Source organism: Centruroides vittatus, unplaced genomic scaffold, assembly GCF_030686945.1.
Source record: "Centruroides vittatus isolate TY-2023 unplaced genomic scaffold, ASM3068694v2 contig_3127, whole genome shotgun sequence".
In the NCBI taxonomy this organism is placed as follows: domain Eukaryota; kingdom Metazoa; phylum Arthropoda; class Arachnida; order Scorpiones; family Buthidae; genus Centruroides; species Centruroides vittatus.
This window is the reverse complement of record NW_027122015.1, coordinates 886694-906816: the sequence shown is the minus strand read 5'-3', so window position 1 is coordinate 906816 and position 20123 is coordinate 886694. Positions and strand designations below refer to the sequence as shown.

The 20123-nt window shown below is 31.2% G+C and overlaps 3 protein-coding genes across 3 annotated transcripts; all 3 read left to right on the top strand.

Annotated features, from left to right (window-relative positions):
* Positions 1-1399: 1399 nt before the first annotated feature.
* AlkB (alpha-ketoglutarate-dependent dioxygenase AlkB) lies at positions 1400-2357 on the top strand. Its single transcript, XM_067268028.1, has one exon. The coding sequence runs from the start codon at positions 1425-1427 to the stop codon at positions 2337-2339; it is 915 nt and encodes a 304-aa protein (XP_067124129.1). The 5' UTR covers positions 1400-1424; the 3' UTR covers positions 2340-2357.
* Positions 2358-3988: 1631 nt separating this feature from the next.
* LOC136973297 (uncharacterized) lies at positions 3989-5200 on the top strand. The gene is made up of 2 exons (XM_067268027.1): positions 3989-4278; positions 4350-5200. Exons 1-2 carry the CDS (start codon positions 4144-4146, stop codon positions 5124-5126), a joined length of 912 nt encoding a protein of 303 aa, XP_067124128.1. The 5' UTR covers positions 3989-4143; the 3' UTR covers positions 5127-5200.
* Positions 5201-7075: 1875 nt separating this feature from the next.
* Positions 7076-18762, top strand: ND-B17 (NADH dehydrogenase (ubiquinone) B17 subunit). Its single transcript, XM_067268022.1, has 4 exons — positions 7076-7362; positions 12086-12187; positions 18396-18452; positions 18560-18762. Exons 1-4 carry the CDS (start codon positions 7090-7092, stop codon positions 18650-18652), a joined length of 525 nt encoding a protein of 174 aa, XP_067124123.1. The 5' UTR covers positions 7076-7089; the 3' UTR covers positions 18653-18762.
* The last annotated feature ends 1361 nt before the right edge of the window (positions 18763-20123 follow it).

The following is a 20123-nucleotide window of genomic DNA, read 5'->3' as shown; positions in this document are numbered from 1 at the left end:
TGTGTGTCACATCTCTGGGAGCAGCCATTTGAAAGCAAGATGATTATCAGCATGCAGTTAAGAAGTTGCCATCTCAATCTCCTCATTACCTTGGATAATTATATATATATATATAAACACACACACACACACATATATATAAACCTTGTGTTATACTAATTCAAGGACATTCAACCAATAATAATAACAAAAGTAGTGTAAATATTTTAGGATTAATTATACTGTTTTGTTATTATTTGTAACATTGTTTTTGAGAATGTTTAAAAAATAATTGAAAACGTGCTCAATTTTTATACTTAATTTCTTATCTTTCATTAAATGCCTAACCATTAATACTTGAATAAATATATCAATTATGAGTTTGATCATAAGAATAATAGATAGTTGAGTCCACTTATAGGAAATTCGGATATTAGAAACGTCTGCTTGGTAGAAACCAATTATCGCCCTGCAGGAGAAAAAATTTATTTCTAAATTTTATTCCTTTTTATTTTATTATTTATGTAATTTTATCTATATTAAATTGAATAAGTTGTGCAGACCACAATAATTTGAAGTGTTTTTCCACCAAGAGATACATTTTTCGATTTTTTAAGAAGTTTTTTAAACTGGAATATGTTACATAGTTTTTAGATCAAATTATATAAAACCTCTGACTCCCTCCCAGGACCGGTTTTGTTAGAATTCTCAAGTGCTGAAAATAGGTTCAGACCCGAAATGCATACACACAAAAAAGAGAGAATTCAAAGTAATTAATTTTACCGTGGTCTTCTCAAAACCATATCCTATATTATAAGTTCTACATTTGTCAAGTTGAGAAACTTTAGAATAATACAAAAAATTAAATATATTTACATAATTATGCTGTACAGCTTGGTCTCCATTGCACAAAATTGGATTTATAACGGAAAAGTCAGAAATGACGCTTTTCGCTTTTAAACAGTGCTTAATATTACATAGAAGCTTGAAAGTTACTATATAAAATTAGATTACTTTTATTTTTAAAATAATGCATTTTGGTGTAAGAATCTCCCGCTTCGACAGGATATGCAATGTTCTTTCTACAGAGTTAAATTTCTTGTGTTTTACTCGTGTCGTCATTACTAAACATAGACACACGTGATTATGTAAAAATTCTAGTTTGTACTATCGAATTGAATTAAGTATAATTATGTTTCGAGTGAAAATCACACCCGGACTCAGCTGCTAAAAGTGCATTGAATTCGCATTATAACATGTCAGCAATATTTTATTTTAATGAAATACGTTTTTTAAATATTTAAAAATTATTTTTATACAAATTTTATCTATAATATATTAATATTCAAATTTTACTTTTTTTATATAAAAATTCTTGTTGTATATTTTAAACCCCAGATGTCGCGACACGAAGAACTCTTTCAATATGGCGGCTTCTATGCAGGATGGAAACTGATTTATTTAAAGAGGAATTTAAATATTTTAAGAGTAGGAACTCTCCTATTGACTATTCTAAAGTATTAGATTTTGAGGATGTCGATAGATTTCCGTTTATAATTAAGTATGATGATGTATCGATGAGAAATTTACTCGATAAATCCGAAAGTGTTTTCGAAAACTCGGGAGCATGTCAAACATGTGATAAATTCGGTTTGAAATCACATGATAAATGGAAAATATACGGTCATTCGGAATTAAATGGATTATTTATTATTATAAATCCTTTCACTCCATCGGGCCAATCATTTTGGATACGAAAATGTTTAGAGACTTATCCATATAAACCTAATATTACCAATTTAGAGAAACTTGGTAAAGAAAATGAATACAAAGATTCAGAATATTTAAAAAACTTAAGATGGACGACAATTGGTTATCATCATAACTGGGATACTAAAGTTTATAATAAAGCAAATAGATCGCCTTTCCCAGAATGTTTGTACTATTTGATTTATCACATCAGTAGCGTAATAGGAAATAATACTTTCGATCCACAAGCGGCAATTATTAATTATTATCACCTTAATTCTACTTTGAGTGGACATACGGATCACTCCGAACAAGATCTGACATCTCCAATTTACTCGATCAGTTTAGGACAAGATGCTATTTTCCTCATCGGTGGCCGTACAAAAGCTGTCAGACCTCTTTCTATATTGCTTCGAAGTGGAGATGTAATTGTTATGAGTGGTGAAAGCAGACTGAGTTATCATGGTGTTCCAAGAATTTTACAGACTAAAGAAGAAAGATGGACATTTGAAGCCGATACTGAACGAGAATGTTATGGTTCTTATATTAAGAATTCCAGGATAAATATAAATGTTAGGCAAGTATTTGCAAAAGAAAAAGAGATGAATTAATAAATTTAAAGGATTTAATATGTCTAGTTTGATTTGAACAGTATTATCTGGTTAAATTTAATTGGTATCCAAGATCTTGTTTTTGTTGACATAGCAAAATTATGCATTCATAGTTTAGTAGTTTACTACATAATAATAGAAACATAAAGTTTGATTTATCATACAAAAAATTTAAATTTTTAACATCTGTATTCATTGGTTTGATCAACATAATTTCATAGCATGAGGTATGGATATCAAACTGAATATAATTTGATATCCATATCATAACCATCACTGAGTTATCATGGTTTATCCTTATAAGTTATACATATATAAAGTAAATGTTAAATACTTTTATTATTCTAATCCAAAATCTAATAAATCTATTTTAATTCTATTTGTCAGATAGGAACAGTAGAAGACAGTTTGATATTTTCCTTTCATTACAATACATTAGTCAAGTTAAAAGTCAGGCAATAGATGAAAGTTAAATGTTAAAAATAAATGACATTTAAAAAAAATAATATTCTTTGAAATGGATCCTATCAGACATGTGCATTAATCCTGCTTCTGTTATCGTAGAGCAAAATATTCTGTGTTCATTGCGAAATTTGATATTTTACTACAAGATAACAGAGACAAAATCTACTGGTGTTAATATCTTATTCGAAAGTAAAATTTATTTAAATTCGTGATATATAACAAGTGATTGATCAATTTAATAAAATGATTTTGATATTTATCTTACCTGAACTATACAGAATGTAAGTTCATATGTGTGATGAAATAAATTTATTAATTTCATGGAAAGCAATATTTGATGATATTTGGAATCGTAAACCGTATGACTACACGATATATTAATAATACAAGTTTGACAAATTGCTGTTTTCATGATTCAGGAGGTCAAGTATGGAATTCTATCAACGAACTTATATGGCATTCCCTATTTATGAGATTTGAACCAGTTTTTTCTTTTGTTTTATGTTGGACGACTCTTGAACTACTTATTCAAATTTGTGGAAAAACAAAACAGTTTTCCGGGAACCCTGGCGTGACCCGTTGCGAAGCGATCGTTTTGTCGACCATTCACCTTCATCAGTGCATAAAACTCTGATCTGTCCACTCATGTATACAGATATTTCCGTCCCATTAACAAAAAAAGAAGTTTCCCGTTTATAACTAAATTTATTAATTTAATATTTGTATCAAAAGTTCAACAAAAATCTTTTGCTGTTCATGTAATATGATATCTGTTGTATTGTGCTTCTTTCGAATAAATTTTAAAATCTGATTTAGTACTTACCAAATTCATTTAATAAAGTGTTTTATGAGTAAAATGGGTTCTTATATTTATGGAAAATAGAATTCCTAATAATAATCTACAGTGATCTGTTAGATAGTAACATAGATAGTTAACATAGTAATACTATCTATGTAGGTTATTATTAAAATATACACTATTAGGCTATATCAATACAATTTTACCTTATTTACAATATTTGAAATCTGTAAACAGCATTTAAATATGAAAATTATGTCCAAAATGCAGGAGACTTTGCTTTACGGTGAATTTTTATAGATAATATCGTACAAGAAATGTTACACCATGTTTCTGAGCGTGCATCTAGTTTTCTTTTATGAACAAAGGTCACTTTCCCAAAAATACAGGACGATACCGGACTTCCCAACTGTCATATAAATGCCTTCCTGTCAAGCCTTGTGTTAGGGTGGAGGCAAAATAAACGGAAGTTATTCGAACGTGTGAAGTGATGCAGTAGATGTTTCCTGCGCTGACGTCATTATTGATCAAATAATATCGATGCGAAAGAGTGGACCATATCAGAAAAAACGTTTCATCATGAAGCACTATAGTTGGCATTATGCTCTTGTAGTATGTATCAATTTGGTGCTAGTGGCAATTATTGAAGCTGGTGTAGTTAAAAGAAGCCCAGAGGTAAGAATGAAATTAAATGATTTTCTTATTTATTCTCCACTTTAATTTACACATTTCTGGTTTAATTGTAGGAACACGTACCTCACAATAGCCAACCAGGATTTAATGAAGAGTTATATCAAGAATTTCCTCCATTGAGAGGTATTGATCCTGTTCTTCCTCCTCATTTGCATTATCTCGAAGATCAAACTTTTAAAGAAAGACGTTTGATCGATGATATGGATGACAAGTTCTTTGCAATGAATCCTGTTACTGAAGTAAGGAAAAACATTCCACTAAGTACTTCGAACCTCGCTGCAAATGATACCACTGAATCAATTACAGAGGCATTCACATCGACTACAGAAAATACCTATATTAATAACAGATCTTCATCTCAATCAACTTCACTTTCGGAAGATAAAACAGAAAAAAATTTGTATTCTACATCATCAAGCGAACACAAAACAAGAAACTCTAGAGAAAACTCTCCACATCTCTTATTTCCTTCTTATCAGAATGATACTTACGAACAACGGGAGAAAGTACAAGAACTAATGGAAGAAACTAGAACCGGGACTAAATTGGGCAGGAGGGCTAATTCCAATATCTATTTAGATCCATTCAATCAAAATAAGTTGGAAAAACCTACTAATTCGGCCGAATCTTTTAGTTCCACTTCATCTACGGTTGAAAATTCGACATCAGATGTTCAAGAAGATGTTGTGAATAGTTTCATGAACCGGATCCAAGACCACTGGATAAGATTTGTCCAGCAAATGAAACATTCCGTGATGGACGTTTGGCAGACAATAAATAACAGGATCATGAATTCGCTGGAGAATTTCTCTATTACAAGTAGCAAGTAGTTTCATATTATTTTAAGGTCAGAAGTTCAATGTAATTGTAATCATATAAGTGTCTTAAATATAATAATTGTTTTTTGTCTCCCAATAAAAATATAAAGTTTAAAACTTTACTGTTTCTTTTATATACAAAGTATTTATCTGAAAATTAGTAAATTTATCTTTGTTTCTTAATCCTACAATACAAATTTTAGTTAGTAAATTAGCCTATTATCAACAATATAATACATAAACTTTGAATAAAGACGTTCTAAAGACGAATAAAGACGATAAAGAGCCACTTATAATACTGCATATAAAAACGATGTACAGTACTTATTATTAAGAATCGATAACTAGTGTTAATATTTTTCAAAAATTTAACTAAAAATTAACTAATTTCTTTGATTCTATTCAGAATATAAGTTTCAGTAATGAGCTAATAAAGTTTAGTTCTAGTACTAAAATTTTCCATTCAAAGTAGATCAAGAGATATCTAAACATCTGATCAGTCGAGGAACCACTGTGAAACGATATCTGTAATAACTCATTAAAATAAAGTTTAAAAGAAACTAAGTGTTTATCCATAAATTACGTGTCCCGGTTGAAAGAATCTCAGAATTATATACAATATCTGTATGATGTATCAGACTTGTATTAATTTAGACATTGTACAGCTGTTGTTCTGCTGTTGTTCTGCTATTGTTATTATATTAACGAGGTTGAGGCCGAAGTTTTCAACTCGAAAACGTGTAGGTCGGACGTTCAGCGCCGCTTTCCTAAGCCTAGAAGTTTGACAATGGCGTTTGGAAAGTCAGTGGAATCACGCTCGACATTCCAAACGCCATTGTCAAACTTCTAGGCTTACAGGAAAGCGGCGCTGAACGTCCGACGTACACGTTTTCGCGTTTAAAACTTCGGCCTCAACCTCGCTATTATGTTATAAGACTGATTAATAGTCACTTTTTAGTCTTACGTGTTAGATCTTTCTAAGACTTGTACAGTACAAGAACTGACTAATAAACATAAAACCACGTTTTTGAGGTTATACTGTAAAATAATGTATTCAACAGGAAGAATACGCCTTCATTCAAGAAAAAAAAAAAATGATCGAAATTGTTAGTTAGAACCAACCAAATTCAAAAAGTAGTTATGAGACATTAATAGGCACCTTTATAAGTAACATCGTACGGAATAACGTCATCGGCAGAAGACACAGCGATAACTCGGTAATCCGAGTTCAATTTTAACGAAATTTGTTTTATTTTGTTCTCTCATTTTGAGGAATGGAATTCTTTAAAATGTGGCGGTGTTTTGCGCCCTTCCTTTCTTATTTAGTTACAACCAACCAAACAATCTCGGACTTTTAGTAGTACAGTATGTAGATAGACGGACCACCTGTCATTCACCGGAAATTCTATCGTTTGATCAGAGAAGGAAGAAATTTCTTGACCCTTAGAACTTTTAGCACACAGATATTATCTCCATGTACAATTCGTTTTATGTTACATTTGCGCATAAACTCTATAATACAGTAGTGTTTGAATAAAGGTACACAATTTCACATGGAAGACGGACAATATAAAATATAAGACATGTCTATACTGCTTCCAGCTCCCAAACCGTTTTGCATTTTATTAACAAAATATTCAATATTAAATTTTATTTAGTTTTAATGAAAAATTTAAAAAATTCGTTTTGTATATTTACGAAATTTATTATAATAAACAAAATTATCGGTCAAATTCTATTGCGGTAATATAAATTACAACAGCGTGGTCCGGACCATAATTGATCTATAAAATTTTATAATTAGTGAATTATTGATGAAATTTGCATTTTATAATATATATTAATTAAATGAAAGATAATTTTCTTTTATTGGATACTAAATAAAAGTAAATATGTAAATAACCCAGACAGACGAAAAAAATAAATTTATTTTTTATTACATCTGGCAACTCGTGGCAACTAGAAGAAAAGAAAGATGGCGGAGAAGAATCCTCCGTATCCTTCCTCCTATACTGGAGGAGTGAAACCTATGAGCATCGAAGGATACTTTAAGACAGAAAGAAGAAGATTAGTTGAAAATTATACGGACGAGGAACGCGAGTGGAGAAAGAAATGGCTGAAAGATCAGGAATTGTCTGCAAACGAACCTCGTCGTGTACCCGAGTTGGAACTTGAACTCAAGAATCCCATTCGTCGTTTCTATCGCAAACCCTGGGATATGATTTACGAAAAACTTGTTCCCGTAACGGTAATATGACATTTAACTTGTTTATTTGCAATCAAACACAAACAACATATAAACATATATTCCCATAATAGAAATTTTGTTCGTTTCTTCTTGTTACATTCCCCCACTGGTTATGTCTATAATATATTGCATCGTAAATAATGAAACATTGATTTTGGAACACAATTGCAGATGTAAATGACACTGTTGAAACCTTTAACAGAGCTCTAGACTGTGTCCATAGGAGCAAAAATGGTCAAAGGAACCATACCTCTACGTGCGTCCTGGTACTTCACGAGACAGTCCTTGAAATCAGCCTACTTCTGGGGTGCAATTGGGAGTCACACTGCACGCTCCACTATAAGACTACTATGCCAGCTTTGAGTAGCCCATTTGACTGTTTGTGGAGTACATGACAGATAGAAGTGCATCCAGGTAGCCCCAATGGTGATACTTCCAAGACCACAGAGTTTAATTATTTGGTCCGTGTGACTATGCTGGCTTCGAGTAGCTCACTTGACTATTTGTGGAGTACTTGAGGTTATATAGTTTATGGGGTGTAGGGGCTTGCCCCCACCTGGGCACTGAGGTGCAAGCAATAGCCAGCACCCAGGTACACGTCTACGTGCGAAGCATGTAGAATAGGCAGTAGACCGATACCTATTACAAACTCAGAGACGAATATCACACCGAGGGTCGACAGTTCTCGGGGTGGTGCGAAATGCCTTGTTCGGAGGAAGTGCCACCATAGGGACTACCTAGATTCACTTATGGTTGTATAGTTTTATCCACAGAATTTTGTTTTTTTGTCCTTTTTGAATTTAGGAAATCTCAAGATTTGCAAAAAACTTGGAGGATCAAATTTGAGACAATTCTAATACTTTCCCCATTGTGTATACATAATAGTTGGGAAAATAAAACAAAAAATTTCCATGTGTGTGTGTGTGTGTTGCATCTATTTCATTTAGTATCTCAGGATGGGGTAATGATGAAGAAACAAAATTTGGCATGGTAGCTTGTGAATAAGGGGGATTGATGCTATTAAATTTTGGTGTTTGAAGGTAGGGATAGGGAGATATGGGAAGGTCACGTATCGTATCTTGAATGGGGTTAGGTTTAATGAAGATTTTGCTCTATCAGTATTTACAATTTTTTATAAAACTCATCTCTACCCTTAAAATTAAGCTTTTTACATTTGTAAGTATTATAAAATGGCAAAAAGTTTTTTTAATAAAATGTCATAACAGATGGTACTACATGCAATTTCATTCATTATAATTAATTAATAATGTAAAAGTGATATGTTATTTGGTGGTACAGAAAGATTCGGGGTGAGGAGATAATGGGGGTCATGTGTATCTCCAATAGAGTCAGACTTAATGATGATTTTACTCATTATTAGCATTTACAATTTTTTATAAACTCATCCTTACCCTCAAAATTAAACTTTTTGCCATTTTATAATAGTTAAAAATATAAAGTTTTTATAAGTTAAATATAAAGTTATTATAAAATAAAAAAATATAAGTTTTTTAATAAAATATGATAACAGATGGCACCACCAAAATTTTAAATGTTTCTGGAAAAGTTGAGCAATTCGTTGTTGGTTTGTAAAGAAAGGGTTTATTAAATTTATAAAAAAACAACTTGTAATATTTTTCAAAGTAAAATAGACGCCTGAATAATTTTGAAACAGTCCGTTTTATTTACAATTGTCAGTTTTACAGTTTTTAATAGTAAAATTTCAATAATAAAAACTGAAATTGAGTAAGTTATTTGTTACAAATTGAAATTGGCCCAAACCACTCTTAATTGAAGCATACTCAATGTTACATTTTACATGTAGAAGTTATCATCAATAATGCATAATTTTATTTTGTTACATAATATACAGCGACTCCAGTTTACCGGGTTTTTTTTAAAAATTTTATATTATAAACATTTGGGTCACAGAACCATTACAAACAAATATATTGGGTCGCTTGAGCAAAAAGTTTGAGAAATGCTGCTCTAGAGTTTTTATAGGATGGGTACAGCAGCACCCTAAGATGTACTGTACTTCAGACCCTGTATCTCTCTTACACTAACATAGACTCATTTTTGATATTGTGCATCCCAGCAGCCTGTCCAAGATCATGAAACATACTGTATTCTTTAGTTCTTTTTGTAGATTTTGGTCTTATTTTTTATCAACATTAGAACAAAATTTTGTTATTTACTCATCATTATACCAAGTCAGTGAGCTTAGATTGTCAATGATCAGATATAAGGTTGTTTTTGTTTTAATGGGTTTAAGCCTCAATTTAATTACTAACTCTTGAATCAGTTTAGTTTTAGTTGATATTAATTAAAAGAGGGTTTCAGCTTATGCAACTTACTTTGAATAAAGCCCTCATTATTGAAATTCAGGGTTATGTTCAGTGATACAGAATGATAAGTAAGAAACATAGGCCAGAATACTAGAGATGATATGGTTAAAACTATAAAGCAAATAATTGTTCTTAATGCTTTTGAACTGTATCCTGACTGTCTAGTCTTGAGTCAGTGAGTCAGACCAATGTGTTTAAAATAGCAGGAAAAGTAAAAATAGTAGTTCATTCATTAATACCATAATCTCATCATTATTGTAATATATATTTATATCAGCACATATAGCTCTCTTTCAAATTAGTGGCATCAACAATAATGATAGAACAGAAAAGATGACACTACATGAAGACCTTAGCATACAGAAATTACTTTGATTGAATTACTTAGGATTCTAGAAGTGGCTGGGGCTAAAATTATAGTTCAAGTGTCAAATTAAAGCTCTTACCTTGTAGATGATGCTACTGAAGAGATATTTGAGAAAGGTGCAATAGTTTAGGCATGGTGGAGTGGCAAAGGTAGAATGATAAGTCTATTATGGGACAGACATGTCTAAAGAATTTGCACTGTGCAGACATAGGGTAGCAACAATTTTTTCATTTGTCTGGAGAAGAGCAAATGTATTTGAGCTTATAATTAAATACCCTCAAAAAACCAAAAATACAGCAGTTTATAACACTAACTTTTACTGATTAAATAAAAACAAACATTTTTGATTGTTTGAAACAACCATCTTCTGGTTTTAACAAAAATTTGATTGTAAACATGCAATTGAATGCAGAGTTTAGATTCTTTAAAATGTCGTCTGATTTAGCGTAGTATAGTTGACATACCCAAAGGTCATGTAACCTTATTGGATTTCATATGAGGCTTTCCAGGCCCTAGACAGGATATCATTGCCCCTCTAATTGATGGCCTTAAAATACATTAGAGTGATGACAAGGTCACTACAACACCTACATAAACATTGCATATTGATTGCAAAGGCACAATACACAATGGCATTAGCTGTCTGCACAGACAGTTCAGAGGTTAGGCCCATTTAGATTAGAAAGAACTATTACATTACTTGAGAAAACCTTCCATTCTTAAACATTTAGAAAAATTGGAGATTTTCAAAGCCAACAGAAATAAAACAACCATCAATTATAGAGAGAATGATACTATATCTATGGCTGGAAAAATATCCATCTAGCTCTGTATGAAATTTGATAAGATTGTGTGGCTTTTAGGCATTAAATAGTTGACGTAACCGGTATGTTCATTGTTTGTATTTTTTAATTGAATAAAACCGTTGATTTTGACAGGTTCCTGCTAGTTTAGTTTCAATTGACAGTAGTATCGTGTCTGTTTTACATTTGAACAAAATGAATATAAAAAAATTTTTATACATGGGTTGGAAATTTAAAAGTGGCAACAGTCCAATGTAATGCAACCAGCTAATGCTGCCTAGACCAGATGTTGGTTACATACCTACCGTACCTCAGAGCAAATGAACTTTACCATCCAATTTCATGTTCCTGTGCAGTGACAAGAAGAGCAAGGCTTTTTGCTATCACCTGGTCTAGTCACAATGTTCTCAAAATTAAAGCAGCAAAATTGGATAAAGATTGAAGTTCCAGAGGTCATACTGCATGATAATGTTACCACGAGCTCTTAGAAGGTTGTTGGAAATCTGCATAACCATATAGAACAACAGCAAGATGGGTAAAAGCCTTCAATGAGGGATGCAAAAACAAGAAAGATAAGTCTCATCCAGGTCTTCCCTGTGCAAATGAAGAACACATTAATGCTGCATCTCCAGGCCAGACTGTAAATGTGCAGTATTCCTCTATATTTTTGGAACATAATCTGTGGCCAGCTTTAAGAGAAAAGCAGAAACACTTTCTGCAGAACCCATCCATCATCTTGAATGACAATGCTCAAGCATATATTGCACAATGTGTGGCCACATTGTTTAGTCACTGGAGCTGGGAAGTTTTCTACTATCCATCGTATTCTTCAGACATAAGTCCCTGTGACTTTGACTTGATTCCTAAAATGAAGGAACCACTGCATGGAAGGTGTTTTAGAACTATTCCAGATATTCTTCAGGCAGTAGACTGCTCTATTCAGGTGATCAACCAAACAATCTCTGCCAATGGTATCCTATGACTAGCAACAGGTCTTACACACTGCTGGTGACTAAATTGAAGGACAGTAAAAATCTGAAACATGTATGTTTTTTGTATAGATTGTAATTTCAGAGTTGTTACTATTAAATTCTAACCCTTGTAATTTGTGCATAATGTGTTGATTGTATTTTATATACCTGTCAAATCAATTTTTTAAAATAAACAATTATTAAAATTTTCTCAAATTAATATTCTCTTTACAGGGTGAAGTAAATGCAATACAGATACGTTGGCTTGGACCTAAAATATTAATGACCATTGGTGGAATATATTTAGCTTATTATTACTTAAAATACAATGCAAATGTGAGTATATTTAAATTATTTCCAGTTAATTTACAGAACTAATTAGTCTAAAACAAAAGTGTTTGACAAGGCAAGTATTGTTTCATAAATTTTCATTCAGTAGCCAATATAGTCATTTAGCTCCACTTCAGTATGGAGTTTTACATTGTTCTTATCAGTTAGTGACAATACAGCTTTGCAATAAAACAATCATGAAACCTTCCTTATATCAATAACTACCTTACCTGCAGATATATCCAATTTAAAGAAATTTGAATTTAAGTAATAAATATTTGTAAAAACAATTATTTTTACCATCTTTAATTACTAAAATGATTAAAACTTCATTCAGTTCATTAAAATATTGTCACCAGAAGAATTTTTTTTTTTTTAATCAATTTACATTTTTTACTATGATTAATCTGCTACCAATTTATTTATGACTAGCAGATAAGCCCGGCGTTGCTTGGGCAAAAAGTAACAGTAGTGAAGATTAAGATTATTACATTATAGCCAATCTTACCTGTTTTTACACAATGCAAGAATTAGGTCCCCCCGTTTCCAGACTAATTAGAGAATTTTTAGATGGGTCTAAAAATATGTTCGATTTTCCGCAAAAACACAAAAAAAACTGCATATGCACCTGTAAATCTTGCACGTCGCTTTCTCTTAACACTTCCATTGTTAAGGAATATGCTTCTTTCATCCTTATTTTTATTTATATAGAAGATTACCACTGCCAATTTAATCTGGTAATTGTTTGGCTTTAATATAATAATAATCAGGCTTTAAATTATTTACATATCTAAAGAATGAACAGCAGAAACATATATTTGGTGAAAAAACTAAACTACTGATAGTTCAATCCCAGCATATTTAATAAACAGCACCAGTTTATTTAAAAGAAGCAACAGAAACAAAGTCTTTCTTTGTATATAAGTAATATTTTTATATTTATTAAAATCTGTTATTTTTTTTATGTTTAAAAATGTATAACTTTTTATCACCAATTTATTTTATTACTGGTACAGAAATGGTGGTTAAAATTCATGTTTTACAAATAATTTATAAAATCAATTTATGAGGTTGCCGATATTTTTAAGTTTGCAATTAGAGAATACTGGGATTGATGATTGGGAGTAAATAGATAAAAAGAGAGAGTTTTTTTTAAATTTAATTTTAATTTAGACCTTTACAGCAAAGATTGACTTTCATATCTCTGCTCTAAATGTGAATTCATTGGCTATAGAATCAAACTTTAAAGATTTAATACTTGATTGTTTACTGTTCTCTCAATTAGTTTATGCTACATTCCAAAGAACATACAAGTTACTATTGAGAATAAATCATATAGGAGCACTCCTCTTGATGGAAAATGGAGATTTTTATTTTCTATAATTTACAATGGATATGCATTCCAGGCTTTATGCCCCTCTTCAGTCCTTAGTTTTTATTGGTTTTAAGGTTTTAATTAGTTATTCCACTTGTCACTATAATTATTCTTAGTTTTACTGATATACATAATAAAATAAGGACTGAAGATGGGCATAAAGCCCAAAATGGATATCTGTGTAAATTATAGCAAATAAAAATCTACTTTTTCCATCAAGAGGAGTGTTTCTGTATAATCTGTACTCAATAGCAACTTTATGCTAAGTTCCAAAGAACATACATTCAAAGATTTAGTATCCTCTTGGTGAACATTCAGGATAGCCAAATGACTAAGATGATTTTGGGTTCTTGTAAATCTGAGGTAAATTTTCAGTCTCCTCAGGCTGAAAATGATCTTCCTGCCATAGCAGTTGATGTAGGAATTGTCAGGATGAACTGGATAAACTTCACTAGCTCTGGAAGCATGACTTTCATTTGTGAATTTTTCTAAAGGAAGTTTATGACAGATTCTATACTGTAAGCATTTTCATTTCATGTTCTGATGATGTCCAGAAACTTATTTCTGTAAAAAATTATTCTTTCCTTGTCAATGTTGTCTTTAAAATGTCCACAAGTTCATGAAATGTATTGTCTTGGATTTGAAGCTGGAAGCATTCTACAATTGTATCAACCATTTTGCTGAAAATCTGAAGGTACTGTACAATTCTTTTGAGACATTGAATGGAAGAATATCTATGATGTTTGAATAATCTACGAGGGCGGTTTTTTTCACGTTCCGATGGTCCATAAAACAAAGACAAGTGTAAATAACAAAATGAATTTATCATCAAAAGTTAGGTACAAACATGGGTACTTTTTGACATAATCACCTTGAAAATTGAGAAATTTATCATATCTGTGGATGAGCTTTTCCATCCCCTTGTCATAGAATTTTGCCACCAGTGAATTGAGATGGCCTTAACAACATTGTTTTGAAGATTGTCATTAGTTCATTAGTCTCAAACCTCTGCCCTGCTAGCCACATTTTCAGTTCAGGAAAGAGGTGGAAGTCTTCACCACCTTTAAGCATCCAGCATATAGCCCAATTTAGCACTGAGCGACTTCCACCTCTTTCCTGAACAGGAAAAGTGGCTAGGAGGACAGAGGTGAAGTTTGAGACTAATGATGACCTTCAAAAAATGTTAGGGCCCATCTCAAGTCATTGGCGGCAACATTCTACGACAAGGGGATGGAAAAGCTTGTCCACAGATATGATAAATGCCTCAATCTTCAGTGATTATGTCGAAAAGTACCCATGTTTGTACCTAACTTTTGATGATAAATTCATTTTGTTATTTACACTTGTCTTTGTTTTATGGACCATAGGCTGTTTTTTCTTCAAGCTCCAATGTAATATTTGGGAAAACCTTCTTACTAATCTTGGTTGTAAAACACCCATAATTTCTGCTTTTGCATTAGTTTCATCCTGGAAAGTTTCATATTGCATTTCAAGATTTCTCAATTCAAGCAACACATCAATCATTTCTGAGTCCTGTTAGAAGTGAAGTGATTTCCCTTGAAGGGCACTGTTTACCATATCTACAAGACCAAAAACTACTATGCAAACACAAGTGAAAGAAAAAAAATTAAAGTTTCCATTTGAATTCAAAACTTGTTAGCTTTAATACCAGATTCTAATTTTTGTGATCCAGCTAATTCTTCATGACATGTGCATGCTTGTTAAATTTGAGGATTAGACAAAAGGAATTTAAATTAAACTTTTACCTAGTTGAGTATAAAGGGCATAGATTATTTGATGGCCTATCACCAACTTGATTTTCAAGTTTCTTTGAGGGACACATCATCACTTAACCCAATTTTTTGGAGTATTGGATAAAGTTTAGTTCATTACAGCATCCATTAATTTGATTTACCATGTTCAGCACTATAAGACTCAGAATGAGTCATACAATGCATGAAGACAGCTCAAAGTTCATCCTTCTTCTTGCACTCCACTGAACTCCCTTGCCATGTTGTGAATTTCATGAAAACATTGGGCTCTGCAGTCAGTGATTGATAAATTAAATCTGTAAAGAACATCCACTATAATGTTGAGCACCACCTGGACTTAGTACTTGTGATCACATGAAAACCTAGTAATAGTTCTAGGTTTTCTGTTAATTTTAAAGAAGATAGAAACTTGTTCCTGAACAAAAATATCAGAAGTTTAACTACAAGGACTATGTACAGTACTATTTGTTGTCAGTGATCTAAGTACAGTACATTTTGTGCAATGTCTCATTTGCTCCAGAATCTCGTTGCAAGCTTCAAGGGAGCATTGTTTAAATGGATTCCAATTTATTCACTTTTTTTAAAACTGGGCAGTTGCAAAAGGATAACAAAGTTGCCTTAGTTGCCACTGTGTGTGTGGGTTGCAAGTCCTTGAATGACCAGAAATTAAAAAAAAAGAAAATAGTTTTAATAATGCAGACATGTTTACTGCCATTGTATCTTCTTAACATTGAAAAGTTGGTATAAAATGTTTACGCCAGCTTTAATTGATTTCAACTTTAAGACCAATTCTTGGTGACATTCTGATCTTTCATGTTTCTTGAATTTTTCCAGTCTTTTTCCAATTCTGAAAGCTTGTTTCAATGAAAATCAAATCTAATTTTGAATAAAATTTCAGGCACTTTTGATTTTTCATATTCTTGCAATAGTTAAGTTTTCAGCCAGTGGAACTGAAAATATCTTTTGTGAAGAGCTTTATCCTTGTTTTTGCACATGAATAATTTAGCCTTGATAAGATTGACTGACTTCTGTGGGCATTTTTTTTGTCCCTGTAAAGTTGCTAGCCCTCCTTCTGAACTTACAGATCATACATCTTAATAGAGGTTTTTGTTTTTTTTTCCAAAAAAAAATCTTCCAATTCACTTTTTTCTCAAACAGAAATTACTTTATTCTTCTGAGAAATAGAAAAAATACAATTTATTACAATGTACAACTTACAACACTAAAAGTCACTACTTATAATAACTATTTATTAGTAATAAAAAAAATCATTGAACTTCAAATTCAACTATGTAACTTTTTAATTGAATTATTTTTTAATTTACAATAAGTAAGTGTAAATAAAGAAAGAAAAAAAAAAAAGAGAAGAACTGCAAATTTAATTTGTTTCCACAATTTCAATGTGTAAAAACTGTAAAAACACTGTGCACTTGAGAGTACTAATTTCTGATAAATTTTGACTGCTTTATATAACCTGTTGTAGAGGATTTGAGAGAATTCTTGAACTATGATCTTGAAGAATCTCCACTAGAGTTGGAAATGATCAAGGAAATTTTGGAGCAAAATTGGAATCTTCAGCTTCTCTCTTGCTTGTTCTTACAATAGAAGGGGAGGAAATATTGATAATTTCTGTTTTTATCTTTAGTATGTGTAAAATAATAAATAAAATGAATAGAAAAAATAATTTTTTCTATTCATTTTATTTATCTTTTTAAAAATTAAATTGATAAATAATTTTTTAAATTATTAACACTCAAGATATTTTAAAATTATCTGACAAATGCTCTCTAAAATATAAGCAGCTCAGTCTTGAAACAAACTCAAATTTATTTATAGGCTGATGAAGATAATTAAATATTTAAAACTTATCCTTCAGTTTTGGAGCACATCCCTTAAATATTATTGGAGGTCAAAGAGTTCTGGTCTCTTAGATCCCAATCATTGTCCATGATTGGGATATTTTAACAACAGACACATGGAAACTGTTCTGTTTTCTTTAATATTTATGATTTGGATAACTAGATATATCTTAATAATTCCTCTAAACAGACTAATATAATAACTACTATAGAAATATAAGCTGAGAGCATAGTCTTAATTATGAAATTAAGACTACTGTAAGTCTATATTTTTACTTTTAATTGATGTGTTCTCATTATTACAAGTTCAAAGTTACAAAACAAACTGGAATATCACACACAACACAAATAAATAATCTTTACTTCATTTGAGCACTGAATATTACATGTAATAAATCATTGAACTTCAAATTCCTGTTCTCAGATTGATTCATAACCAATCCATAAGTTATGAATTAACTCAGAAATGAATGTATTTAATATTCATTTATATTTACTCACACCTGAAACACTGCTTCAAATATTTTTATATATCTTATTAATAGTTTATCTATTTGGTTTGTAATTTAATTTTCAATATGCCATTCACGTATATATATTTTCTTTCTTTCTTTGAAAAGCCTGGGGAAAGGTTAACCCAAAAATGTTTGTTGGGCTACAATTTGAAAAAATCTTAGACCTATAAATTCCCACTGCTGTCCATATGACTGTCTAAAGAAAAGAGTAGATAGACAAAAGACGAGACCAGATACAGAAATCTTAGGGGCAGGAGGCCCTATTAACTATATAAGAACTTCCAATGCAAACGGGAAGTCACATTATTTCAATTCTAAAAGTTTTCCCTAAAAGGTGTTAGATAGAAGAATGGCTTGACTCTATTGTTAAAGGAAAAGTATGATATACAGGGACAAGCCGCCACTAATTTGTGGTGGAGAGTTTATATTTTAAATAAATTACAAATATGATGAAAAATTGCAGTCCAGCATTGTGATGTCATCACAATAAAGAATTGCTTGTTACATGTAATATTCAGTATCGTAGTGAAATAAAGGAGGTTATTTATTTGTGTTGATTATTGATACATATAATACATAATACAGCTTAATTTTTCAGGTTATATTAGACATAGTTCATTTATTATTATTGTTATTATTTCTTAAAATTTTTATATAATAATAATATCTTGTAATTTGATCTTTCTTTTACAGGATTGGACCCGCCACAATGGATGGGTTGTAAGAACAAGTAAACAGGCAATTCTGCCGGTATATGAACTTTATTATAATCTATAATGTATAGATCTAGAACCTATTTTAAATCTTTCTATAAATTTAGAATGATCTTTCTAGACTTTGAATTTCTTTTCTTTCAGGGTGATCCCAATTATCCTCTGCCTACAGATCGACATAATCCTGCCGATTATGCCAATCGTGGTTTTAAGGAGAGAAAAGTATTTCTTGATTAGGATTTTGAATTTGTATTCATTAATTAAATGCAAAATATTCAAAGTTGTCAAAGTTTCTTAGAATCTATGTACTGTACAAAGTATTCTAGAATAAATATTTAAGAAATTTAGGTGAATTGATAAAAGTATCAGTAAAATGTTCATTAAAATAATTTGAAGATAATGGCTTATTTTTGGTACTAGAATGTTGTAGAAATATTACTAATACTGTGGAATTCCATCTAGCATTATTTTCACAAAATGCTGTGTGGTTCAAGTAACATGTTCATGAGTAGTTAAATTAAGATTTTGGTTCATCTGATATTACTGGCAAAGCATTAGTGCACATGGGTGGGTGGTCTTGCATATTGTTGGCCTAGTTCACAAACTTTGTATCACCAAGTCACATATTTTAGGTTACTGTATCAACATAATAAAAATGGCATGACACATCATCCATGTGGTCACAAAACTCATGTTAGCAATAAAATTTAAATAACTGTACACGCCAAATACTATTAGACAGTTGTGTGACTTGCCTTTTTCTATCAGCATTACAGAAACAATTTATTTTGCAAGTACTTTCAACAGTATGATTTTGCCTGAAGACGATAATTATATTCATTGAGAACAGAACATAGTAGTTATTCATATTCTAAGTGTACTTTTAATGTTTTTTCAATCTTACATTCATGGAATTTATCTGGGTCTCTCTTCTTTATGTATTTACTGAGTTTTCAAGAAATTTGGCTATATTTTACCACTAGCACCCCACTCCATGTTGCATAGGATCCTTTTTTCGTAGAGTGCAACCTTATTTCTATCTTTGCAATCTGGAGTAGATGCTATATCGTTACAAAATCTGTTAACTGGGTCAAAACTATTATACTGTGTATTGGAACTGCTGCTAGAATACTCTGCCTCCATCTTGCAGAGCATTGTGACAATGATGTACATAACAAATGTACAATAGAACTAGCTAAAAAAAGTGATAGATAGTACTTTTGAGCCTCTGTTTGCAAACTTTGCTTGTAAAATGCTATGGAGATTGAAGAACATTGTTCATATGGGATTCCGTTTTCAACCCATCAGTGTCATCATGCAACTCTCCCATGCTAGATATAATGGAGCTGTGAATAGCACTCTTTAACCTCCTGAAATGATTGGCGATAAAACACCTCGCAACATCATTGACACTGCTATGTATTTAATGTTTAATTTATTATTAATAAATGTATCCAGATTAAAATATAAAAATAAATAATTAGTGTTATTCCATTGTATAGCATTGTTATGTTTGTAATATTGTACAATTTTTAAGATTTTTTTTATGTATGTAATTAATTCCATAGCCAAATAATCTAAATTCTTGCGTGAGATACAATTTGAAAAAAATGTTAGTAGCTATTCATATTCTGTTCTTTACAAATAATTTTGCCCGAAGAGGACTTTTATATACTGTCGATAGTACTTGCCAAATAAATCTTTTTCT